The 25,509-nt window shown below is 49.4% G+C and overlaps 10 protein-coding genes across 10 annotated transcripts; 5 read left to right on the top strand and 5 right to left on the bottom strand.

Moving 5' to 3' along the window:
- Positions 1 to 85: 85 nt before the first annotated feature.
- FMAN_09212 (uncharacterized protein) lies at positions 86 to 1,102 on the bottom strand (the record flags this gene model as incomplete). Its single annotated transcript, XM_041830027.1, has 1 exon — positions 86 to 1,102. One exon carries the CDS (start codon positions 1,100 to 1,102, stop codon positions 86 to 88), a length of 1,017 nt encoding a protein of 338 aa, XP_041680732.1.
- Positions 1,103 to 3,140: 2,038 nt separating this feature from the next.
- On the top strand, positions 3,141 to 4,014 carry FMAN_16103 (uncharacterized protein; the record flags this gene model as incomplete). Its single annotated transcript, XM_041830026.1, has 3 exons — positions 3,141 to 3,150; positions 3,218 to 3,701; positions 3,759 to 4,014. 3 exons carry the CDS (start codon positions 3,141 to 3,143, stop codon positions 4,012 to 4,014), a joined length of 750 nt encoding a protein of 249 aa, XP_041680731.1.
- A 1,069-nt stretch (positions 4,015 to 5,083) lies between these two features.
- On the bottom strand, positions 5,084 to 7,102 carry FMAN_09211 (uncharacterized protein; the record flags this gene model as incomplete). Its single annotated transcript, XM_041830025.1, has 2 exons — positions 5,084 to 5,470; positions 5,525 to 7,102. The coding sequence occupies 2 exons, from the start codon at positions 7,100 to 7,102 to the stop codon at positions 5,084 to 5,086; spliced, it is 1,965 nt and encodes a 654-aa protein (XP_041680730.1).
- Positions 7,103 to 11,741: 4,639 nt separating this feature from the next.
- Positions 11,742 to 13,553, top strand: FMAN_09210 (uncharacterized protein; the record flags this gene model as incomplete). The annotated part of the gene is made up of 3 exons (XM_041830024.1): positions 11,742 to 12,009; positions 12,059 to 13,430; positions 13,490 to 13,553. The coding sequence occupies 3 exons, from the start codon at positions 11,742 to 11,744 to the stop codon at positions 13,551 to 13,553; spliced, it is 1,704 nt and encodes a 567-aa protein (XP_041680729.1).
- A 447-nt stretch (positions 13,554 to 14,000) lies between these two features.
- On the bottom strand, positions 14,001 to 14,552 carry FMAN_09209 (uncharacterized protein; the record flags this gene model as incomplete). Its single annotated transcript, XM_041830023.1, has 2 exons — positions 14,001 to 14,416; positions 14,477 to 14,552. The coding sequence occupies 2 exons, from the start codon at positions 14,550 to 14,552 to the stop codon at positions 14,001 to 14,003; spliced, it is 492 nt and encodes a 163-aa protein (XP_041680728.1).
- A 718-nt stretch (positions 14,553 to 15,270) lies between these two features.
- FMAN_09208 (putative methylcrotonoyl-CoA carboxylase biotin carboxylase chain) lies at positions 15,271 to 17,569 on the top strand (the record flags this gene model as incomplete). Its single annotated transcript, XM_041830022.1, has 3 exons — positions 15,271 to 17,324; positions 17,372 to 17,450; positions 17,501 to 17,569. The coding sequence occupies 3 exons, from the start codon at positions 15,271 to 15,273 to the stop codon at positions 17,567 to 17,569; spliced, it is 2,202 nt and encodes a 733-aa protein (XP_041680727.1).
- A 315-nt stretch (positions 17,570 to 17,884) lies between these two features.
- FMAN_09207 (uncharacterized protein) lies at positions 17,885 to 18,971 on the bottom strand (the record flags this gene model as incomplete). The annotated part of the gene is made up of 3 exons (XM_041830021.1): positions 17,885 to 18,040; positions 18,096 to 18,661; positions 18,728 to 18,971. 3 exons carry the CDS (start codon positions 18,969 to 18,971, stop codon positions 17,885 to 17,887), a joined length of 966 nt encoding a protein of 321 aa, XP_041680726.1.
- A 1,156-nt stretch (positions 18,972 to 20,127) lies between these two features.
- On the top strand, positions 20,128 to 21,141 carry FMAN_09206 (uncharacterized protein; the record flags this gene model as incomplete). Its single annotated transcript, XM_041830020.1, has 1 exon — positions 20,128 to 21,141. The coding sequence occupies one exon, from the start codon at positions 20,128 to 20,130 to the stop codon at positions 21,139 to 21,141; it is 1,014 nt and encodes a 337-aa protein (XP_041680725.1).
- Positions 21,142 to 21,316: 175 nt separating this feature from the next.
- FMAN_09205 (uncharacterized protein) lies at positions 21,317 to 22,650 on the bottom strand (the record flags this gene model as incomplete). The annotated part of the gene is made up of 3 exons (XM_041830018.1): positions 21,317 to 21,363; positions 21,412 to 21,990; positions 22,047 to 22,650. 3 exons carry the CDS (start codon positions 22,648 to 22,650, stop codon positions 21,317 to 21,319), a joined length of 1,230 nt encoding a protein of 409 aa, XP_041680724.1.
- An 848-nt stretch (positions 22,651 to 23,498) lies between these two features.
- Positions 23,499 to 25,483, top strand: FMAN_09204 (uncharacterized protein; the record flags this gene model as incomplete). Its single annotated transcript, XM_041830017.1, has 8 exons — positions 23,499 to 23,576; positions 23,626 to 23,777; positions 23,831 to 24,092; positions 24,145 to 24,426; positions 24,477 to 24,919; positions 24,966 to 25,026; positions 25,078 to 25,387; positions 25,443 to 25,483. 8 exons carry the CDS (start codon positions 23,499 to 23,501, stop codon positions 25,481 to 25,483), a joined length of 1,629 nt encoding a protein of 542 aa, XP_041680723.1.
- Between the last annotated feature and the right edge of the window lie 26 nt (positions 25,484 to 25,509).

The following is a 25,509-nucleotide window of genomic DNA, read 5'->3' as shown; positions in this document are numbered from 1 at the left end:
ATACTCGTATAGCCAGTGATATTTCGTGACGGCCCGACAGCGGAATATCTAGGCTGGAATCGATTGAGTTTACTAGACTCAGGTATCACGAGACTGCTCGACGGAACTGGGAGCTCCCTTCGCCGCCAATACTTCTCTTTGTATCATCTACTATCCCTTCTTCGAATAACTTCGCCCACACGGCTGCTAGTGAGGCAGTATTCCAGCCACCAAGTCGCGCAATACCATCTCTCATTGCTAATTCGGCGGCCACCGAGGTGACAAGCTTACCTTCAAGGCCACAAGGAACAAAACGAGCCCAAGGATTAACAACGTCGGGACCGTCTACCGAGACGTCGATGTTGATAGCAATACCAAGGGCTGTGACGTGTCTCCGATGATGAACTCCAATTGCTGCGATTTTACGTTCTGGTTGGCCGACGGGGGTACGGACCCAGACTCCAGGTTCATCTCGAGTTGTGTAAGTTTCTAAACCGAACAAACATGCCAGTAGACGACGTGTGGTCGCTTCAAGATGGTTCGCATACGACACGACTGAGTAATGCACATATAGGGGAGAGTGCATGTCTAGCACAGGCCACAAGACAAGCTGTCCAGGGCCATGGTAGGTCGTCAGACCACCACGGCTTGTCTGTTTGACCTCGGGAATGAAGCTCTGATCATTGACAGGGTTACGCCGATGAGGGAGACTAACGTGGAGGGGAGACTTGAAGTAGGAGGTTTGCTCGGAAGTGAGGGGACGCTGTCGACGCCCAAGCGTGAGAGTTGGTGTTGGTTCAAAAGAAAGAAGACGAGGACGGGGTATGTGGCCTCTGTCTTGTTGTCGTTTCTCGCTCAAACTCTTCCACTCGAGAAACAACGAGCGGAGTTCTTCCTGCTCATTGTTGGCAGTGTCATAAGGGACGAAAGCATCAGGACCCGATCCTGTGAGATGTCGATGCACGAGAAGGTTGAGTGAAGGTAGTTCTGACGTCGGAGTGGCGTAAGTGGATGACCATCGGTTGAAGAAGACATGACCGGCCGATGTCCCGGCTCCGATACGGAACGAAGTGGATTGTATGGCGGAGGACGGAATGGCCTTCAGCCGCAAGCCAAGCGGCATTGTGGTCCGGCTTCCAGGCAGATTCCCCGGCGAAAGTGCCAATTACAGAGCCCGTAGAGTAGCTACGATTAATTGGGATCGATCTGGCTTGTCGTACTGTATGTTCAAGATCACAGACCGGGGGTAACCTCCGAACAAACTCTGGCGTCGGCCTGCGCGATATGCCTTGGTAGGAAGTGAGTTTGTGACCCTTCTGGTGGACGATCCCGTGGGGCTCAGAAAAGCCGGCGGTGGTGACGTCGGTAGCTCAGGGCCGAAGATCCACGGACGGAGGCCGCCGAGAGTCTAATTTCGAAATTGGCCTTTGCATGTGAAGTCTACTTTAAACTGATATTCGATATTCGATATGGAAGAGAAACCTTGTGCGCACGTTGAAGTGTTTGAGCTTCGCGATTGTGGCTTTGGCAGTTGAAAAATTCAAAAGTAACCACACACAACAGGCTGCCAAATGACAGGCAGTATGTAACACTGGAGCACATACTTGTATAACTTGTATACAATGCCAGCTGAAACTAATAAACTAACTCAGGACTAGGGACTCCGTAACTACCTTACCTTAGCTTAGGTAGTTGTCTGAGATCCATACCTGGGAGAGCCGAGAGCTGAAGTGTCTCCATGGAGCTCATCAGTTGAAAACACCAGTCAGTCAGTGGGTAAGAGCTGTTCTTTTCGTCGGAGCTCCCGTCTGAAACTGCTGGTAATACGGAGAAAAATAACTCAATCAACTCGACGAAGACCATGTCTCAACACTAAGGTAAAGTACTGTAGGTCAGAAAGCGTAGCACAAGCGAGTACCAAGCTCTCGATCTTGGTAGCTTGGCGAGCATTGGCAGTCTCAAAAGCTACCGCCCCGTCCATCATCGACAATCACTGCCTTTTCGTATTTTCGTAGACGTACGTCGCTGTCGCATCATTCACTTGTGTCTCATGACATCAGGGAAGTGGTGCGCTAAACCCCAAGAGGGACAAAATGGTTGCTACAGCTTTGCTCCATTGGGTAAGATGTTGTGGTGCATCTCTTGTCCATCGTCGCCCACTGTCGTCATCACTGAGCTGTCGTGCACTCGGAACTTTTCTCTACCTTAGGTAGATGCACTAGTCTAGCAAGTTCCTGTCGCTTCGGGCATCGAAGGTTGCCAGGCTAGATCCGTAGGAATAAGGTGGAAGCATCATCTCCTGCCCACCAGAATCCAGAGCATTCAGTGCCTCCGTTGGCATTTACTTTAGTGTGATTCATTCAGAGTGCTGCAGCCGGGATCAATGGGCCCTGGGCCTGGGCGAGCGGCGAGCACCCGTCAAGGGTGGCAGCCCACGGCGACCTACGTAACGCCTCCATGGTGATTTCATTTGGGCTGCGTTCCTTTCTCAAGTGACAAGTCGTTATGCGGCCCTCATGCATCTGGCTACAATCCCCTCCTCTCTCTCCTCTGCAAAGTCATTCATGTGCCCAAGTTATCTCACTGGGAACTCCGTGTCTTTCCTCAGCCGAAGGGAGAAGAAACATACTAATCACCGTCGTACAATTCGACTAAGACACACATCTCCCGGTCCCCACACCGACAAGCCAGTCCGTCTCCCGAGCATCACATCACCCCTAGACGCTAAGGAAAAGGCTCCAGAAACAAAAACAAGAAACCCTCCCAGAGCTAATGAACAAGGTTCATAAGGATCGTCAATCTCCTCAGCCCAGGTCCTATTTCCCTTCCGGCTCCCTCTTCCTACTTTTATAAGATCCATCGCCATCTCTCAACAGTTCCAGACGCCTGTTCTCTACAGCGCAAGCAAACTCTGAACCCTTGTCAAGAGGTACCAAATAAGACGCAAGATTTCACTAGCCGTCTTTTTAGCTGCAGCATTTTCCTTGAGGGTGATCCTGGCAGCGTGACGACATCCAATTCCCGGGGCTCCATCGCAGTAAATTAACCGTTTCGAGTTCGATTTTTTGGGCAGAAGTGCTTGCAGCAACGCTTGATTTTGATCGATCGTGGCCCGATACTGTTCAGCTGGGGAATAGTATACTCTCCAACGGCATATAGCCATGGCGAAGAGTAAGTTCTCTCTCTCTTGACTTAGTTGTATGGCTTTTCCAACGGACAACTGGCTGACCTGTCGCAGACGCTCCTCTTGGCCTCGCTGGCCTGGTCCTCCTCGCTGTTTCCCTCCTCTTCCTCTGGTTCATCATCCTCTCAGGCTTGACATCTACCACGCCATTCGACAAGACGTATTTCCTCCGCGCCGACACTGGCGGTATCTCGGGTGCCCGTGAAGTCACGCAATGGAACTTCTTCTACATTTGCGGTGCCGGCAACAACGATTGCGATGGCGCCCGCGCTGCCCCCGTCATCGGTCGTGCCTGGGACTCAAACCCACGTAATGCGCCCAGCTCGCTTGTCGGTGGCCGTGCTGGTGACACCACATCGAACAGACAGTTCTTCTTGTGGAGGTTTGGCTGGGTCTTCATTCTGATTACTCTTTTCTTCGAGACCCTCGCCTTCTTCACTGGCTTCATTGCCTGCTGTGGTCGTCTTGGTGCTGGAATCTCTAGCATCATGTCCATGTTCGCCCTGTTCTGCTCCTCAGTCGCAATGTCCCTGATGACGTATGTATCTCTGGCCCCTGTATGATGCTATAGCTGTTTACTGACATCTCTCGTTAGTGCTACATGGGTTCTCGCTCGCAATGCCTTTCACCGAGACGGTCGATCGGCCTCCATTGGCCGCTATGCCTTTGGTTTTGCGTGGGCATCATGGGCCACTTTGCTTATTGCTACCATTCTCTTCTGCTTAGGCATGCGCGGTGACAAGTCGTCAAGTGGAGGTTACAGCGGCCGCTCATGGCGCCGTAGACGAAGCGTCCGCAGCAGCCACGGCGGAGGCTATGAGGGCCGCCGTGTTAAGGATGACTATTCCTAAACTTTGACCCGGCAGCTGTCTGCTAGGCCAAGTCCCAGATACTCCCCAAATCTCGGCAGAGCTCGATGAGGGATGAGCATTAACAGTCACAGTGATCGTATCCACGACAGCCTCAATGGTTTTTCGCACGCGATGCTGGAATTTTGTCGCGTCTATATTTGATTCACTATCCATGATTTGTTCTACTGAGCAGATTTGTATTCATGATGTGTTTGGCGAGGAGAATGGGTTTTCTCTAAACGTAATGTTGAAGTTACGGGCGGGATCTACGAGAAGCTTGCTTTCATCAACTGTCTAATAGTTATTATGAATGTACGATATTACAATAATGCAAGCGTCTTTGAAGTTTTAATACTCTAGTTTCTGTTTCTCGATATTTTCACCAGTTATTATGTAGACATTATCAGCTAATAACCCTGAGCTTCATGGCGTCACACAACAGTACTTATTATTGCAGCGAGGATAGGGCAAGGTGTCGTTGCATAGTTCACGAGGCACCGGATGTTATAACTTCAAATCATTATGCATGTACCATATTGACGTTATTCGTCCATTCGCCAAACCATGAAGTGCATATCACACCCTACCCTAACTCTCGTCAAACGATTGAAGCCTGAAGTCACCCCCAAAGCCCTCTCTTTTATCCTGTGTTGTTCGCCGCTGTCCCTTTCGTTCGAGCACATGAAATGAAAACAACAACATGCTATCCTGGTTCGTTTTCCAACTTGGTCCATTCGCCCAGTTTTGTTCTTACGAAAAACAAATGCCAAAATCCGGCCCGAATTTGTCTAAACCCACCCTAAAGCGTGTACAGGAGTGTCCTCCAAAAAATGCAGAAAAAGAAGGTCAAAATGATGCAACACATGCTGATGCCTGGGGACTTTGTGCTGTGTTACTGCTGATGATGAAAGGTCAACACCTTGGAAAGAGCCGTCGCATCAGTTGAGCAGATGCTTGTTATCCATAGTCCTGTAGCCAACTAGATACCTGCTCTGTTAGCATGCTTCCTAGATGGCCGAGTGTCCCCCCCCAAAGAAGCAGGATAGGGCCGCCCCGGCTTTTCAAGCTTTTATGCATCCTTTGGGCTTGACATAGGACTGACGCTATCAAGCGGTGCATTGTGTAGTGCTGGTTTCAAGAGCCCGTCCTCCTTCAGGCCATCTTTCTCTCGTTGTAGAACGCCATTGACCCAAGCTGCCACTTCAGCATCTGCAGTTGATGAGTTCAAATTAATTTTACCAACAGCTTCCGCGACCGTATCAACTCCGTCACCCTCCTCAGCTTCTTCCGTAATTGTTTGAGGCTTTGTAAATTCGACGAGCCACGGATGTTTCAATAGCATGGCGTAGGTTGGCCGCTTCATAGGAATCTTGTGAAGACAGCTTTTCACAAAATCCTTAGCCATTTCCGAGTAAGTGTCCTCTGGCATTGCAGGCGGTTCACCTTCAACAATAGCCTGTAGCATGTTAGTAACCCATGACTGGCTTAACTCAAAAGAAGGAGGGCTTACACTCAGTTGGCTGAAAATAGTAGAAGAGACCTCCGGTGGGTAAGGATAAGCGCCTTTAGCACACTCGATGATGGTCAGGCCCAAACTCCAGACATCGCTTTGAACGCTGTATGAGCCATCGGAGTTACCGGCTTGTGCGAATCCGCCACCAGAGATCCTCTCGGGGGCCATATAGCTCTGGCAGCCGATGTTGGTTCGCGCTATACTGGCTACCAGATTACCACTGACACCAAAATCGCAAATCTTGACCTGGCCTCGTGTATTGACCAAGATGTTTGTTGGTTTGACGTCGCGATGGATAATGCTGTGCTCCTCCTTCAGTGATTTGAGTCCCATCACGGTAGAATATGTGATTTTTCGAAGAACATTCTCCGGAATTCCACCATTATACAGCTTATCGATGGACCCGCCGTCCATATACTCAATGCACATGTAAACAGCACCCTCCTGGAAGAAGGCGCCGTAAAATTCGATGATATACGGAGAAACACACTCGTGTAAGATGACGAGCTCCTTCAGAATGGTTGTGAATTTGGCGTCGTCAAGCTCCAGGCGCATTTCTTTCATCGCCATCACTGTGCCCGTTGTACCGTCGGTCGTCTCTGACAAGCCCTCGGCAGAATCTTCTGCAGATCTAACGGGAGAAGGGTCCGACTGCGAATACTGGACGGGGAGAGGCTTTCTTGAGAGGCCTTGTCCGAAGCGAGGGACTCTTCGCTTGGCATGCTTGACCTTGTAGACTGTTCCGTAGTTTCCTTTACCCAGCTCGGTCAAGACTTCAACCTCATCAAGAGATATGCTGAAGGTTTGGCCATTGGCAAAGTTGACGCCTGTCCGTGTGATTGTGGCAGCGCCATCAAATGTCACCCAGCCCTTCTCTGTGTCGATATATTTCTTGAAGTCATCCATTTTGGACCCCTGACCACTCCCTGCTCCGTTGGATCGTTGACTACCTGGCGCATCACCTGTAATATCAGAAAGCTTTCCAGGAGGCCCCCGTTTCTTACCAGAGGCGGTGACAGGGCTGGGTCTACTCATATCAGACAGCTTCATGCCCATGCCGCCGCCCATGGCCCTTCTCTCGCTCAGCGAGGGCTTCGTTATCGCAGGAGCTGAATTGACGTGTGGTGCATGCGGTCGTTGCATATTTGGCGGCAATCCCAGGTTGGTAGGGAATCCGTTAGCGATGCTGGCTGTAGGCGATGACCCCGAGGGTGTACCGGGGTTTCCAGCGGGAGACATGCCCTTCTCCATGCGTTGTCGATGTAATGCTCGGGCTTTGGCCATTATACTGTTTTCCACCGAGGCACTACTACTTCCAGCAAAACTCGAGGATGTTTGTACAGGCCGTCTGGCCATGCCTAAAACACCCATCGCGGTTGAGTTCGGGTTCATGTTGCGAGGATCGGAGACGGAGCGCAGAGATGGTACTCTTCGGGGAGGTTCGCTTGGGCTATCATGACTGGGAGACTCGAGCGGCGTACTGGGTTCTGACGAATCTTCAGAGCCTGGAGATGCAGGTGTCGACAGATCCTTCCAGTCCTCCGGCGTGGCCGGGATCGAGTCGGAGGCAGACATCGGGTACGAGGTGCGTCGATGGAAACCAGAATACAGAAAGGCTGATTCTTCTGGCTATGTCGTTTAATGGGTTTGATAAGAGGTGGTAGGAAGGAAAACAATGGTCAGAAAATTCAGAGCAGCGTGGAAATAACGGCGAATATCCTGACAATACCGCGGGGAGCTATCGATCGGGAGACGGGACGCGATCGATTAGAGATGGGTACAAGAAGGAGCGATGGAGGGGAAATAGATGGTGCGATTCTTTTGGAGCTAAACGGAGTCAAGTAGTGGGTGGTCTAGGCCTTTGAGACTCTACCTACCTAGGTAGTACGGCTCAACGACTAGGGGCTCTTGTAGTTGGGAAGGAAGAGCAACAAAAAAAGCCTGGGGGCAACGAATGAGCCAGAACAAACGCAAGTTCTGATAAAGTTGTTGCCAGGATTGATGACCTTGAAAGGGGCTTGTCTTGCGTTATTTTGCAACGCTTGTGGCCACAGTGAGTGAACTTTGTATCAGAGTACCGTATGGCAACCTGGAAAGCTTCACGTTGAAGTTCGTTCAGGTATCCTTGGGCTCTCAGATTCGCTGAATGGACGGGAGTTGGTAAAGATGAAAGCTCGTATAGCCCATACGAAATTTGGAAGTTTGATAGATAGCTGGGACAAAAGTTGTTAGAATAAGAAATGTATTTCTCTGACCTTGTTGTGGTGTGTGCAGTGCACTCAAGGATATGAGGGTGATTTCAAGGCAGTATGCATACCGGAGGAAGCGTCTGGCTGGGATCAAGAAAAAGTTACGAAGTGTTGCAGTCCTTGAGTAGGTACCTTAAGTAAGGTAGGGAGATACCACATGTACCAACGCAGCGTGATGGGCAATGGCTGGATGCGGGGTCAAAGGTTCTGCAGACAAGCAGAACAGCAACGAGACGGAGGAGGAAAGGTGCTAATGAATAGTACAAATCGACAGCTCAATCCGGTATGCGCATCCTGCGAGAAAGTAATATGATAAGGTAGGCGCAAGAGGTATTTGTGATAAATGGGGGCGAAGGCGAGGCTGACGATGTTGGTATGGAGTTTAGGACAGAGCATGGAACGACTATGGTGTGCCGGTTTTGAACAAGCAAGACCAGGCCCGTAGAGCGCTCTGGCTTGGATACAATGCCATTGCAAATCCCGTTTCAGGGGCCAGCCCGGCCAGCCATTCATGCCCGGGATCAGACCCAACTCATGGATCATATTGGGAGATATTGCCCATCAATTCAGAATTCCCCGCGGCGGGCGCTTCGAGGACCCATCATACAGGGCATAAATATGCACTAACATCATCACCTTACCGGAAAAATTGTACAAAATTGTATCATAGTGCGATAATGAATTTCCATCAAGATAAAATCTAGGTAGGTAAGAAGCCTGCTGGCGTCATGATGACAGCATTTTATATATCTCTGTGAATATTGAGGCTTCTCTTAATATTTTACCTCAAATAGAAATATATGCAATATTGAAAATGATAATTAATTTCAAGGCTCTGTGCACAAGTTGTCCTTGATTTTTGCAATTTGCGACGCCATCGTCGATGGAGAGCTGTCACCGATGACGTTAATGTGGTCAGTGTCAGACCTTGGTTTGAGGTGGACACTCACATCTGTACGACAAAGCAAAGCGTCAAAGCTGACAATAGTACCCAAACATATGAATATCTTATCCGACATCTATCTGCAAGATATGCTGCTGGAGACCTTGTGGCCGTGTGCATCCTCATGCTACACAACTTGAATTAATAACAACCACCTACTAGGTGAGTAGCCATGGGTTGCTATATCCCTGAAAGCACATCGAAAGGATGAAGTCAACATCTATAGACCTTTGCGTTATCTATGGTATAGATAATTACTATAGCTATCTACCTACCTTGCCCAAGAGTTGCGGAACATGAATATCTCACCCTTGAATATACGCATAGACACCAGATACGTGTCTTCGACGAAGCTTCGATCGCCAAGATGTTGATGTTGAACCGACACCCTCTGTTAGTCCTACCTGTACTGACTGACACAGGCACCGTTATCTGTCCTAGTTGCGGCTTTTGACTAACTTGAGACAGTATGCAAGACAAAGCGACAAGTACGTCACAAACTTCATTGATAACTTAGGCCCCTACTTAGCTGGGGAGATTTCAACTCGATAACCAGTAGAAAGGTGTCTATTCAGAGAGGCTGACGTTGTTACCGGAAACTTGGCTGATTACGACAAGAAAAGTCGGTTGGGACTCACCGAACAGCTTCCAGAGTGCGCTCATGTAACATGAGCTTCACCGGTACTATGCATGCGCATATTTCTCAGGGAGGTTGGGAACAGAAGCGATGCTATAGGTACCAAAGCAGGCAGGCAATCAACGAGGCAAACTTGTAGCACTTGTCGCCAATATTTCATGAATCAAATCTTTCCACATGGCACATAATCTTTAGCAATGGAAAGCTCCTTTAGTCGATATCAAGCTACTCTGTACTCACGATGGGGTAATTTAAACCCACCCAATAAACGAAGTAGCTATCATTTGTCTTGTTCCATATCTGAAATAGCAACGAGCTGAGAGACCCTGACCTCAAAATGCAGCTAAGACTGCCTATCCAAGCTTGAAAGCTTCCGAAGATGATCAAGTCCAAAGTTGAAATAGACTCAAGATTCTGGGGAAGGCAAACATCGACGATGTTTCTAGTTCCTATTATATCACCAACTCACCTTTGCATGATTTGAAACACGGGCGATCCATGCAAGTCATACCATAGTATTAAACTCTAAATTCACAACGTAAACAAAGGGTCGTCGGAACAGCTGCTCGAAACCTTTATGATACAGACCCTTTGAAAAGTTACCAAACTCTGGATCATTGCAACTCTGCAATGTACCAACACAAGAACGCTAATAAAACACTAGGTGCTGTAAATTTCCCCTGAAGATAAAAATAGTAGCGATGGTTGATATCCATTGTAGTCAAAATTGAATATGAAACCCTGTTAGAGATACGCAAAAGTCTTCTAGATGCTCCGTACAGAGTGCATGTATGGGAGCCGACTGGAAATGCGAGGCGGTTTTTTTGCTATGGATACTCTGAGGTAGGTTCCTATGTACATAGTAGCTTAGTACTACCTATAGTACTAAGGTAAGAAGATACCTCAGTAACTAGGGGAGTAACTAAACTTTGAAGCTTCTATGGCAAAAGCCTACCTACTATGGAATTGTCCCGACAAACTTGCACAAATCCAGCCCAGTAGTTGTTTGGCTTGTTCCCGAGAATCTTCGCTGGATAACGTCAGGTTTGATCTCATAAAGCCTCGCGTGACTGACTACGCAATCGATAGACTTTGCCTCTGATATCAGTGTACATTCCATACAACCGTAACGATGGGATCGCCAGTCGCACAGCCTCGTTGTAGTTACCTATGTCAACATCGAGACTTGATGGGCTGCAATTTTGCTCCGTGCCTTTCTTGGCCTGACCCTCCAGCCTCTCAGCGTGGAGAGATAGGCAACGTGCCCGATAGCACCATGACGAAATATTGGCGCCACGCTTAATACAATCGTGCGTCGCGCCCGTCTGAAGATCACTCCCTCCTACAACCCTAAGCGGGATCGTTTCCTACTCGGTAGTGGAGCCACGGAGGCTTAAACAATTTTGAGACGTCTGACGATGGGATCTGCGCATTTCGGAATCGCTTGCTGCTGTTTGTTTCGTGCTCCTGGCTATCACACAACAGGGGCAATCTATTTGTTTGCTCGATGATACCAAGGGGTCACCATTTGTTGCACCGCAGCAGAAATCGTTTCTGGGTGGGTGCAAAGGGAGCCTTTATCGAAGAAGACTTTGCCTCTTACGCCTCCCATGCCGCGTGGCATTGTTAACCAAATCCCGTTCCTAGTTGGAGGCGAGATTCTACTAAACCCTGGCTTTGGACTGGCTCCGGCGCCACAGCACACATGGGCGGGTTTCAATGGCCAGCATCGCATGGGCCTGGATGGTAGGTTGGGTTACCTCAATCAGGGTGCTGGCACAAGGTGCTAGAGTTCAGTAGTTGCGCCATGTCAGCGACAGCGTTGCAGGTGAATCGCGATGAGACAGAGAGTTCCTCAAGGAGCTGAAGCCCCATATTGAGGTAACCAGAGTGAGATGTTTAGATGTAGATGGAGCCTAAACAAGGCAGTTTAATGGGGCTTTTGTCATAGCTTATATCTAGCTCGAGTTATCAATCGATGATGGAGGAGGTCTCAACGTGCATCGACCTCTAAACTTGTTCTAACTTACCTCCCAACGGCACCGCCGCCTCGCCCCAAAACGAACCCACTCGCCCTGCGTTCTCTTTCATTAGATTTCGCCATCACTACCTGGGTATCTTTTTTAACTTTCTTCTCCTTTTTAACACCCTACGGCACAATCAACTCAGACAATTAAAAGGCATTGCCTTTGCAAATACCAACGGAAACTCCAGACGAATTTTTCGCGCCCTCAGCTTTTGTGTAATTCCTTCAGAACCTTATCAGTCGTCTCATATCCAACGTGCGCGCGCGCCGAGAGAAGCAGCATCAAGTAACTCCCCGATTCGCGCCGATCCTTAATTCTACTCCCAAAACAACGACAACAACTGTATTGTCGATATTTGATGGCTTCTTGGAAATCGTTCTCGGTTCCGTCGTTTCGGCTGACGCAGCTCGCTCAAGATGCATATGAACTGCCCCTACAAACACTCGCCAACACCCATGAATCGCACCCATCCATCGGGCATCTTTGCCTTCTCGTGTTCGAGGCTGTCCTTGAAGTAGTATGTGTCAGTCTACCTGGCTACATCGTTGCGCGTCTTGGCCACTTCGATGCCGAGAAGCAGAAATTCTTGGCAAATCTAAATGTGATGCTATTCACGCCATGCTTGAGTATGTTCTTATTTCGCATTGAACCAGTCCTGCGCTAACATCGCTACAGTTTTCACCAAGCTCGCCTCCCAGCTCAACGCTGAGAAGCTATCCGATCTCGCCATCATCCCGGTAATCTTCGTCGTCCAAACGTTTGTATCATGGGTTGTATCATATGTCGTCGCAAAGTTGTTCCGATTCAACAGGAGGGCATCCAACTTCGTTACAGCGATGGGTGTATTCGGAAACTCCAACTCGTTACCCATCTCCCTTGTTTTGTCACTCTCTCAAACGCTGAAAGGTCTGCATTGGGACAAAGTTCCTGGCGATAACGATGACGAAGTTGGCGCGCGTGGTATCCTTTATCTCCTCATCTTCCAGCAGCTTGGTCAGCTCGTTCGCTGGAGTTGGGGTTACCATGTCCTTCTTGCCCCTAAGGATAAATACCCCGAGTACCGCGAGGAGATTGCCGAGGAAGGTCAGCGTTATCACGATGATGAGAATCAGGATGACTACCAGAGTGCGGCTCTGATTGATGGCCTTGACGGAGAAACAGAGGACGAGGGAGACAGCCACAGCATCGACTCGCAAAATTATGATCCTGCTGGCCGTACCCCTGTGGCAAATGCCTCACGAGTTTCACTGGCAGTCTCTAGCGACGACGAATATCTGCCCAAAAAGCCGCATTTCAAGAATAACCAAGAACAACCGAATGTTGTTGCTCCCCTTAATGGAAATGAAGGTAGCATGGATTCCTTCCCCCGTGTCCCGGCATTGGAGGATCAGGAAGAGCCCATTGGCATCGCGGACCGGACTAAATCTGCCATTAAATCGCCCTTCATCCGTTTCAGAAAGGCAACATCCCAAACCCTCGGCAAGTGGTACCAGAAGTCTCCAGCTCCTGTCAAATCTTGCTTGAAATTTTCGAAGCGTGTGGCCGGGAAATTCAACAACTTCATCTGGGAATTCATGAACCCCCCCCTCTGGGCCATGTTGATTGCCATCCTCGTTGCCTCTATCCCGGCTCTTCAACGACTCTTCTTTGAGGAGGGCTCTTTCGTCCAGAATAGTGTGACCAACGCCGTTCGCTCTAGCGGAGATGTCGCTGTCCCACTGATCCTCGTTGTTCTCGGCGCCAATCTTGCTCGTAATACCATGGCTAAAGACGAGGCTTTAGACCCTGAGGAAGAGCGCATCGGAAACAAACTTCTTATTGCCTCCCTTCTTTGCCGTATGGTTCTACCGACTGCCATCATGGCTCCTATGCTTGCGCTCATGGCCAAATATGTACCCGTTAGCATTCTTGACGATCCAATTTTTGTTATCGTTTGTTTCTTGCTCACAGGAGCTCCCAGCGCCCTCCAGCTTGCTCAAATTTGTCAAATCAACAGTGTGTTTGAGAAGACAATGGGCAGAATCCTGTTCCAGAGCTATGTCATCTGGTAAGTCATGGCACCTGATCCTCGGTATAATCCATCCCGAATTGCGCTAACATATGCAGGATTCTTCCCTCTACTCTCATTTTGGTAATGGTGGCCCTTGAGGTTGTTGAGTGGGCTCGATGATGCGCTTGTCGTCTCCATACACTAGACAGAGAAGTGAAATGATCATGTCTTTCATGCGTCAAATGCTAGTTGTTGAGTTTGTTTAATCTGTCTTTACAGTTGTTTGTCTGCAAAGGCGTTGGGTGCCTGGAATTGATTGGGAATCAGGAAAATTTATACTGGCGTGGCCTAGCGGCAATCCGAGGATTCACAAAGCTTGACCTGGTGGAAGAGCGATATGATGCGTTCTTTTGGCCTGCTTTTGCTTCGTGTGAAAAGGGCACGGGTTTTGAGGAATTGATCTACATAGTGCCCTATCTGTAATGCCTGTGCCTTGCGGATGATAGAAATATTCAATATTATCACATTGGATCGTTAAACCACCAATGTACCTTACTGCATCTTGAAAACTGATTGCTAAAGTACAATGATCAGGCTTTGGCCAAGGATGTCGAGACTGCAATATAATCATTCTTGCTGAGTTCCATTGACCAGGTTACCTTCCGGCACGATGGCCCAGTCTCTTACAGTGCCCTTCCAATCGCTGATGCGTACATCCTTGATATCGACCGAAACAACTCTTACTTCCTCACCGGCTACAAAGCAGCTGCGGCCTCCATCCTCGACAGGTCCATTGTCCCGTTGGAAAGGCTGAGCTGCGGACTCATCGAAAGTGTTGTTCTCCAGATGCTGCTCGCGGTAATACTTTTCCTCCTCTGTTCCGCCAGGCACTAGGCGAGCGGCACCTCCTATGGTTGCACTGATGCTAGAGAGTGCTGAAGTGTTGAGGTTCAAGAGGAGTGAGGCGAGACTCGATCGGTGCTCTGGGCCAGGAGAGCCACCAGACGGTCGGCGGCCGTGAGTAGGTGGTCGATGGGAGACCCCTGAAAATAATTTCAGTATGTTTAGATTTCACTAGTCTCGAACATGAAGATGCGACTTACAATCGTGGACAAGAAGAGATACATTGGGGTTGGCGACCAAGTTTGTGGTCTTCCGTGATGCCGGGTTCGTAGTCATGATGATGACAGGGTAGTTAGAATAAGGTGAAGAGGGAAGATATGTATAGTTCATTAGAGAGACATGCGGCACGTTGTCGGTGCATGTTGCCAAGTGAAGCTATATGGATTATCAGCCTTCGATCTGTGATGATGGCATTGTTGGTGGTGCGGGGAAGGTCTACAAATCGAGCATTGTCGAGGCATTGAACGACATCCGGCGGAAGCGTCGACGTAGTTTGCTTGTGGGTATCGCCCTGAGAAGCTTCGGAGTTGAGAGGTATTTGATCCATGATATATTGGCTGAACGATGATTGATGATGCTCTGACCCAATATCTTGAGGTAGTGGAGGGGCTCGACTTGCTGCACGGTACGTTCCGCAAATCCCGGTCCCAGGATCTGCTGAGTCACCCATGATTGCAGGAATATGACGTAATGACACTGGGCGTGCTTTCCCCAGAGTTCGTTCGAGCTAGCTTCTGACCTGTCGTCTGGGGAAGGTACCTAGGTACCGGTTACTTGCGGCTCCTCACGGTCACGTCTGTCCTTGCCGACTTGAACCTTCAAAGCCGACGGCATAGCACATTCACGGCATTAGGGACGGCTCATCACCCGGGACGGAGATTTTCAGTCGGTTTCTCTCCTTATTTATGTCAGTGAGAATCATTTTGAATTTCTGTCAAGTTGCATACTGCTCCTTGATCTCACACTGGGCGCTTCATTAACCCCATCGCTCATCATGCGTTCCACACTTCGCGCAAACCGTCGACTTCCTTTGAAGCCCCTCCCTCGATTCCTCTCAACATCTGCGTCAAGCGCTTCTGTATCTTCAGTGGCTTCCTCATCATCTGCACCAAAGCACACGCCCATCAATTCTGTCCTTATCGCCAACCGTGGTGAGATCGCCATCCGTATCAACCGGACTGCTGAGCGCCTTGGCATTCGGGCCACAACCGTCTATACAGATGTTGACGCTGGCTCATGGCATGCTTCTTCGGGGTTCCAGTCTTTGACGCTAGGGCCCGCAAACGCCTATCTTGACGGTGAGAAAATCATTGCTCTAGCGAAGCAAAATGGCATCCAGGCCCTCCATCCCGGCTATGGTTTCCTATCCGAAAACTCCAAGTTCGCAGAGCGTTGCGAAGAGGAAGGCATCGTGTTTGTCGGACCACCCGCTAGTGCCATGGCCGACATGGGACATAAGGCCCGCAGTAAAGAAATTATGACAGCTGCAAATGTTCCCTGTGTGCCAGGGTATCATGGAGCAGACCAGGGCGAGCAAGAACTCCTGGAGCATGCCAAAAACATCACTTTCCCGGTGCTCCTCAAGAGTGTACGAGGAGGCGGAGGCAAGGGAATGCGAATCGTCCTGACTGAGGAGGAGTTCTTGACGCAACTCAGAAGTGCCCGTGCCGAAGCCAAGGCCTCATTTGGTGAAGGAGGCGAGGTCATGCTAGTGGAGAAGTACATCATTCGACCAAGGCACGTTGAGGTGCAAGTCTTTGCCGACAAATGGGGCAATACCGTTGCGCTTGGTGAGCGAGACTGCAGTGTTCAGCGTCGGCATCAAAAGATCCTCGAAGAATCCCCAGCTCCAGATCTAGATCTGGCAACTCGACACGATCTCTGGGATAAGGCGAGAAAAGCAGCCTCAGCAGTTGGGTATGTTGGCGCTGGTACTGTTGAGTTTATCCTCGACAAGGATACCAACAAATTCTATTTCATGGAAATGAACACTCGACTTCAAGTGGAGCATCCTGTCACGGAGATGGTGACTGGCCTGGATCTAGTCGAATGGCAATTCCGAGTTGCTGCAGGCGAAAGGCTTCCACTCTCCCAAGAAGAGGTGGAAGTACAGATGAATGAGAGGGGTGCCGCCATTGAAGCACGAATTTATGCCGAAAATCCTGAGAAGGGCTTTATTCCTGACTCCGGCAAATTAGTGAGAGCTTATCTCCCTGCTGAATTACAGAACGAGGATGTTCGCCTGGATTGGGGATTCCGATCTGGTAATACTATCTCTGAAGCATATGACGGCATGATCGCCAAACTTATCGTGCGAGGCGATACGAGAGAACGTGCTATCGCCAAATTGGAGAGCATTCTACGCTCATACGAAATTGTTGGTGTTGCTACAAATATCGAATTCCTCAAGCGGCTTTGCGAGACTGATGCCTTTGTGGCCGGAGACGTGGAAACGGGCTTCATCGACAAGTGGCGAGAGGAGCTTTTCAAACCCCGACTTATCAAGAATGAGGTTGTCGCTCAAGCAGCCCTCGGGATGATCAACTTTGAACTTCGAAATTCTGGCCCCCATGGCTTGACACTTGGCTTTGGCGAAACTAACAACATCGGGGAACGAAAGCTGAACTTTAAAATCCTGGATGGGTATAGCAAGGAGGAGGGCGAGGTCGTCGAGGCCAGCGTGACACAGACAGGCCATAACCTTTACAACGTTGCTGTCCACCGAAAAGGTGACGAAGCACCCCAGGTATTCACAAATATTGCCTGCCAGCCCGAGCCCGAAGGTGAAGTGATGAAACTCGAGTCATACTTCCCCCTTGAGCGAATTCAATCCTCCGTGGTCCCTCAACACACAGACAATGACACAAAGGTTACTGTTTTCCAGCATGGCGTGAAAACAGATCTTGTCCTTCTACCGCCCAAGTGGTACGAGAAGGCTCTTGGGCTCAAGGAGTCAAGCGCCTCAGTTGCAGCGCCGATGCCGTGCAAGATATTGAAGAACGAAGTAGTGGAGGGTCAAACTGTGCAAAAGGGAGCACCACTTGTGGTGTAAGTTAACCATCTCCGATATGCAGAAAAAGCTAACCATCTCTCAGAATCGAGTCAATGAAGATGGAAACTATTATCCGGTCGCCGCAGGATGGCATAATTAAGAAGCTCGCACATAAAGAAGGGGTAAGTTCCCAGAGGCAATCCTCTCCGATATCTCATCTAACGTCATGCAGGATATTTGCAAGGCTGGTACAGTACTTGTACTATTTGAAGAGAGCGAAACAAAGGACGGAGAGTCATGAATGATATTGGATACCATGATGAATGAATTTGGCGTTGCTTAAATGATATTGGCTGATACGCTACCTACTAAAGAGAAATGCACATGATCCCCTCCCAGTCGTTGGGCCTGTTCCACTTCATCAAATACGTAAAGAATTTCCAATGTCAAAACATGCGTACGCCTAGACACCAATAGCTCCATTAACTGAAATCATGAATCATGCTATGTCTGAAACTGTATCCCATAATAAGCCAAAGAACATATACCCTGAACCCAAGGCGACAGAGGGTCGGGTCTGTCGTCGTCGTGGCAGAATCTTATGCCATATGATCGATTATCTTGTGTGCATCTTTATGTACTCCAAGGGTAGATATCGAGAAAGTTTTGATTGCTTAGCCGCTTGATGTATTCGTTTCCACCAGTCTTCGAGACGTGCCTGGAATTTTGGGTCATCGGGCGAAGTATAAGTAGTAAGCTTGTTGAGAAGATCCTGAAAGAGATGTCAACAGAGCGTTTGAGCATAGCACGTCATTCAAGCGACTTACCTCCTCCAAGGCCAGTGTGATGAATCCCATTACGAACGCCACCCAAGCAAGAGTCCCCTTCGTACTTAAGAATTGGTTGCCCCCCCGGAATTCTACCGTGCCAGTACATTTACCTGTCTTGGGGTTTGGGAAAATATTCTGGAAGTTCCATAGCACGTATCGGTTCCCCTGCATATAGTAGCACAAATCCATTTCGGATGTCGTTGACTTGATTTCTGATGCGACTTGGATAAGTGAGCCCTTGCTCTTACCGAATCGTATCAACGTTTCACGCAACCCAGAACCCATGCTTTGACTGTTTGGCCGACAGTACTGGTTTTCTCGACGGGCTTTGGGGAGAACAGCGGCCACAAACTCTTCATAAACAGCAGATGCAAACGCAATCTTCTTGAGGCCACGTAGGGAGAACTTGTTCTGACCAGAGACGGGAGTGACATGGACGTGGCCGCCGCAGGAGATATCGCGTTGGGGACTGAAGTGTACACGCATCGCTTCCCAAAAATCGCCAAGTATGCCGCTGACATGTTGCTTGGTATCTAGACGAGGGGAGACGACTTCCATGCAGACTAGGATCCCCTGTTAGTGAGCAAACTAAACAGTTCGCTGGTTTCACGGTGAAGAGAATGACATACCCATGGGACGCTCCCTCTTCAAAGATCCATCTCTAGTGACGAACCATTTACCACCGTAGTACTCAGGATGCTTGCTGTATTTTGAACAGTCATCGTGCACAGCTTCGATGTTGCGGTTCCGTAGCTTCTGTGCTAATTGTCGATACCAGTCGACATTGGTAAAGCTATCAGCACCACCGTAAGGTTTTACCACAGCCTCGATCTCCACGCCGAAGTTGTAATGTCTGAGCTTTGGCACCGTCATGATCGACAAGATGTGAGAAGGATTTAGGGACTCGAAAAAGAAAGTATGGTAGAATTGGCTGGGGTCGGGTTGAAGGTGGCGGATTTGGCCATGCAGCTGTATAAGATAACCACCTTGGTTTTTGAATAATCACCTTGCTGCAGAGAGAGAGAGAGAGTCGTACTACATGAAGGTGATCACCCGTTCCCTGATGCGCTTGTGCCTTGTTCAAAACGTTTGGACACGGCCGCCTGCTTTACCCAGACACAATCACAGAATTGTCAGTTGTTGGCTCTCAGCTTTTTGTCAGTAACACGCTCGCTCGCCTAACCTGAGCTGTCATTGTCACATCTCAAAATTGTCGCCTCGCTTTCAGGTTAAGTACAGCAAAAGCCTTTCTGGCCTCGAATGGCGGTGCGGATGCATGGTTTGGCGGGAGCTGTCGTTGTGGATCTGGCCGGGGGCTGCGGGGAGAAATGCCGGAAGACCGGAGCCACGGTGCGGAGCCCAACAAGGAAATGGAGGCGGGCTGGGCCGTCTCGTAGCGTGTGAATATTCTGAGGCTATCAAACGACACCTGTTTTTGCCTGTCATTTGTAAAGGCCCAGACAGTCGGTATTCACGAAAATGTGACCGCGTCTACCCTGCAAAGTTCGCTTGCCAGGTCCCTTGCGAGTCTTCCAACGTGGGACGCGGCAATTGGCCATGAGTTGGCGTCTCCTCTTGTGAAAATCTGACTCATTTGCTGCCCAATGTGACAATAAGGCCCAGTCGGTGACTTGCACAACCTAGCCCACTCCGCCCATTGAGCGCTGCTGGCGCCGAGCACAGCTACCGTACGTAAGTTAGTTTATGCTTTAGCCAAGTCGACGTGGACACTGCTTGCTTGATCGATGTTGTTTTTCTCATGTGAGGGAGCCGATTCACATCACATCTTAATCACCGTTAGCTCACTATCACATTCTCCTACCACAACGAAAACGTAACGCAACACACACACTCACACTCACAAACATACGCACTTTTTCCCCCTGCACCTCACCATCGGATACACGGAGCTTGCTGCCCCCGACAGATCTCCAGCATGAATTTGTCTGCAGATGAGGCTCAGGCCGACACCGGTCAGCCGCTCACCAAGTACTACTTTGCCTATGGTAGTAATCTTCATCTTCAGCAGATGAAACGAAGATGTCCTGGAAGCAAATTCATCGGCTCTGGGAGGCTGGCAGATCATCGTTGGCAGATCAACGAGCGTGGATATGCCAATGTTATCGAGTCGCAAGGACATTGGGTTGAAGGCCTTGTTTATGAGATCAATCCCCGCGATGAGGCTCGTCTTGACATCAACGAAGGTGTTTCCAAGGACGCATACCAGAAGAAGTACATGACTGTTACGCTACGGCGTGCTGAAGCCGCCTTGTATCGCCGACCTGTGTCTTGGATTGTCAACAATGGTGGTCCGGACCACGCACGAGTCCTTGCCCAGCAAGGGGAAGGGCAGAGGAAGGCCATCAACCACAAGCCACATTTGGAACAGAACATCTTGGTATATATAAGTCCAAGGTACATTGTCGATAGCGAACCAAAGGAGGAGTATATCAACAGGATCAACTCAGGCATTGTTGATGCCACATCCTTAGGGGTCACCAACGACTATATCAGTAACTGCGTCCGGCCCTTCATTCCAGCACCGACTGGCCAGAACTCAGGAGACAAAGAAGCAACTGGGCCTGCGAAAGCTGCCGGACCGCCGAAGCCAAAAGTTGTGAGAAAAGTTCCGAATCCCGCAAAAAAGGTAAAGCAACCTGTCCGCGAGGTCAAGCGAGCAACTCCTCCCAGAGGGAGAGAATCATCACCGCCAAATAACAGGGCACCTGGCCAAAGACCTCTACACCTTCAACCTCAGGTGGTTCAAGGTCAGCGCTGGACCAGGAATGCCGCCTCGAATGTGCCTGAGAGGCTCAGGCGGCCTTCACAGTCACGGCCATCAGCACCACCACTTCCCCCAAGGCCACTCGCGCCGCATTACCCAGGAAACACTCTACAGGTTCCTGTTTCTGGCCGGCGGCGACCTGCATCAGAAGTTGGCGCCCCACCACCGCCTCTACCTCCTCGGCCAACCCGTCGAGTTCGCAGTATACCGGTAATCGTTACTCATCAGGAAGGTTATGGTGGTTATTGGTATCGATAAAAGCATTTCTAGCCCAGTTTCCTTAAAATACCCAGATATGATATCCACTCCAGATAATAAAAGTAGCATACGTGCGTTTTATTCTTCTCCATTCATCGTTTTATCCTTTTAATGCCGTTGTCTCTGTTTGCTGACTTCTACGCTTCATAAGAATACAATTTCATAAAAACAAGGGCTAATATCTTTGTCTGCTCGATGCCGATATGACCGATCCAGCTGGCCCTAAGACATGTCAGAGCTTAAAAGGGTGTGGAGAATACCTGTACTCACTCCTTGAACTTGATGCTCTTGATGAGCTTCGACTGGTTCCCTGAGAAGTTGGCGTATTATTCCATAGGAAACTCATGATTGTTGGGCCCTGGAGCACATCCCCGCCCGAGTTAGTGACGAGAACAGTGGGTTTAACAATTGCTTTCAACCCGAGCTTTCTACCACCTTCTACTCTCTCGACGAAAAGCCCGGGAGCTATATCAAAGAGATATATGACACCGCGGCGTGCTTGCGAAGCTGCCTTTGTTCCACTCAAGTCAAGAGTTGCTCCTCCATTCGCCAAATTCAAGCATTGGTAAACCTCCAACCTCGTCGCGGCTGTGCGAGCAGGCCATTTCAATGAAAACACACTGGGCGCCAGGTGAAGCTGATGAGCGAGATCTGCTGCAGGTTCAACAATACTTCGGCGAATAGAATCTTGCAGTTCAGCGGGAGGGCTTTTCGGAGCAATTATTGACAGTAAGGTTGTCAGATCTTCAACAACAAAATTCAGAAACCTCTGCCGGCGCGTTCTGAAAGATGGTTGGTGAGTCAAAGCAGTCAGCGTCTCGCTTCTCCATTCCCTACAATGAGCTGTATCTTGTGAGATGTCAGCGGCTTGGGTATATGCAACACGCTCTGGGATTAAGACAAACCTCTTGGCAATCGAGACATAGTGTTCTCGAGATCATCAACCCATCTCGACGTTCCGTCACCTTCCGTATCATCGAGAGGACAATAAAAAGACTTTGAGAACAGAGTAACGTGGAGATAGTTCATGATGACCCCAGTGATGTGAAACTCATCAGACTGCGTAACATTCAAGCATCGCCTTGACTGTTCCCTAAGAAGAGAAACGAGTCGCAGCCCTTCTGGAGATGATGCTCTGGCAGCAAGGCGGCCAATTTCCAGATCCTCGATAGCATATGCAGCACGATTTTCAACCCAGCGCTGGACATTCCCAACTAGGATCTTGTAGGCTTCTCTAGCCTCTGTTTCTGTGATATCTCTCCTCCTAGGCTGTAGACGAAAGATCTGATCCTGAGCCTCTGCGAGCTGCCGCTGGGTGACGGCAAGTTGCCTTCTGAGAATTTCTGCCTCTTCTGCAAGCTGGCCCTTTTCTGACTCCCGATTTTCAATCTCCTGCTGCCTGGAGTCCAATACATTCTCCGTGAAGCGACGTAAATGGGTCTCGCTGGCCAATTTGTCCTTAAGAGCGGGAGTCTGTAGGGATCCTTGTTTCGTCGTCTCCGGATCCATGATGACGGGTTGCTGTACTCAAATTTATTGTGTATAACAGCCCAAAGATAAAGACGAGTCTGTCAATATCGCACGTGCAAATCGTTAAGCGACAGAGACTGACCAGCAATCCGCTAGATTGGCTCTGTCCATCTGGTAAGTCGAATCAAAGGCAGCACATCAAGGCCAGCTTCCGGCGTACCACCAATGGCCATCAAGACTCCTTGGAAAAGCACTCAATACTCGCAGCCTCACATTGCGGTTGGACCCAAGCATGGTTTCGTTTAGGCGCCAGGTGATGGGTACCTAATGCATTCGGAAGTCTTCCAGCTGTACGACATCAAAAGTCGGTCTCGTCTTAGGCCGCTTCGGCGGCCACTGCATGCTCCACTGCCTGAATTTACCAGGGTTACAGTCATTCGTAGCTGCACCGATTTTCTGCTCAAGGCCAAGTCTGCAGTGTCCAAACCCCTCTCCACTCAATCAAAAGCCCTGATGAGGCCGAAGTTGGTGGTCAAAGTGGTGGTCATTGCTCCATAACTGGTCGGTGAGGATGAGCGAGGCCCAAAGAACCCCAGGCCCACACAACAAATGAGGCCTGAAGAGTCAGATTGAATGGCTGGCCACGTCCAGAATTACAGACAGATCCTCGGGTGCTGGCGAAGAAATGCTCCGTCGCCCTGCTGGTTTCTATTGTAACCAATTGGGAGTCGACATGAGTGAATTCTGGGGCAATTCCCAGTTTCACGAATGAGCTTTTGGGTAGAGAAGTTCCATATCCCGTACATCATTAGATCATGCCTGACTGTTCCACCACAAATAGTTGACAATGAAACAATCATAGGAAGCCTTTAGGAAGTAGTTTGGTCATGAGCAACCGCAGAATCGTTGTATCCATAGATTTTGGAACGACATACTCAGGTGTCGCTTGGGCTGACACAACTCGGGTAAGTGTTTTTCTAACATCTCTCAGGGTGAGCTTGCTAACCCTTGCAGCCTGATGTTCAACATGTCTTGACAGAATGGCCCTCGGCCGGCTCTTCGAAGAGCAGTCCCAAAGTACCAACTGAGCTCCGGAGAGTGGCAACTGGGTGGCAGTGGGGATTTCAGATTCCTGAGTCTGCGAAGAGGATCAGGTATTTCAAGCTGTTCGTCTTGCTGAGCCTTCAGTCCATTTGCCATGTTTGACCAGACCTTTTAGAAAGTTGGATGATCCAGCGCAGATCACCAAGGAGGGAGAATCGGCAAAAGACCTGACTAAGGTCTATCTATCATGCCTCCATGAGCATTTCGTCAGCCTACTTGAGAAGAGACTATCGTCAAGTGTGGTAAAATCAACACCCATGGACTTTGTCGTCACAGTCCCCGCTATTTGGTCGCCAAAAGCCAAGCAATCGACGGAGCAGGCCGCAGCCATGGCAGGATTTTGTGGTAATCAGAGGATCCAGCTCATATCAGAACCGGTGGGTTGAGTTTCGAGTCGCAGAGGGAAGTGTGTTGCTAACAAACGACAAGGAGGCAGCCGCTTTGTACACCCTCAAGACCCTTAGCCCCTCTACATTACAAGTAGGTCGAAAATTTGTTGTTTGCGATGCGGGAGGCGGCACCGTTGACTTGATCTCTTATCAAGTAACCAAAATAGGCAGAGTTGAAGTAAAAGAAGTCACAGAGGGTACAGGCGGGAAGTGCGGTTCATCCATGCTGAATATGCGCTTTCGTCGGCATCTGAAACAAACTCATGGAGACAAGTACTGGACTGATGAGAGACTCGTAATAGCTTTGGGTGAGTTCGAGTCGGTAAGATTTCCAAGGTTTTATTTCCAGCCAGTTCGCTCAGAGGGATACAGTTTAAGAAGACCTTTTCTCCTAAGGGCGAACCTTTGACTCTCAAAGTCGATCCCAGTCTTGGCCTACGACGGAACCGATACACTATGACACAAGACGATATGAAAACCAAAATTTTTGAGCCCATCATGAAGGATGTCGTTTGTCTTATCAAGGAACAGATCAAGATGGCGGGAGATGGTGTCGCCGCTGTGATCATGGTTGGAGGATTCGGGCAAAGTCGATATTTGAAGTCACGCGTACGCGATGCAATATCTAGCCGAACCGATGTTCTTCAACCAGAAAGTGGCTGGACGGCGGTGGTAAAAGGTGCCGCGATGCATGGGCTCAGTCGATATCAGCCCGCAGGCACCCGGGTGGAGGTTGCATCTCGAATTGCAAGACGATCGTATGGTACATGCTTGATGACGAAATACGATATGATGAAACACAACCCCAGAGAAGCGTTCGTACACATTCTTCCAGGCGAATCTGGTCGCTGACGGTTATAGGTTCTGGTCGGAAAAGGAACAAGAAACAGTCGTCTCAGAAATGTGTTGGTTTATTCAGAAGGTATCTTGACTCCTCTCCAAACTGCGTATTCATTGCCACTAACTTTGGAAGGGTGAGTCCTACCCAGAAGGCAAACCGTCGCGGATAGAATACCAATGCGATCTCCCGGTAATGCTTGGCCACGTGCCACAAACCGAGATCGATATTTACAGCAACAATAATGACGGGAAAGCTCCCGTCCATCTCGATGAAACTACGCAGCACATCGGAACGCTCTCACTTGACCTAAGAAAGATCCCAGAAGCAGTCAAAAGAACCGCGAAGATCAGACGAATGGGTTGGCACCGGTACTATTGTTTGAAAGGGGCTATCGAAGCCGTGTACGGGTCAGCGGAGATCACGTACACAGTCAAACTTGGAGGTAAGACATTCCGTAGTGTTTCTGGTGTACCAAATGCTAAGCCGCGCTCGTCTAGGAATAACACATGACATGATCAGTGTTCGCTATGAACGTTGAGCTAGATGACAAGTTCCGACGTCAGA

Source organism: Fusarium mangiferae, assembly GCF_900044065.1.
Source record: "Fusarium mangiferae strain MRC7560 genome assembly, contig: FMAN_scaffold004, whole genome shotgun sequence".
Taxonomy (NCBI): Eukaryota; Fungi; Ascomycota; class Sordariomycetes; order Hypocreales; family Nectriaceae; genus Fusarium; species Fusarium mangiferae.
This window is presented reverse-complemented; position numbering and strand designations above follow the sequence as displayed.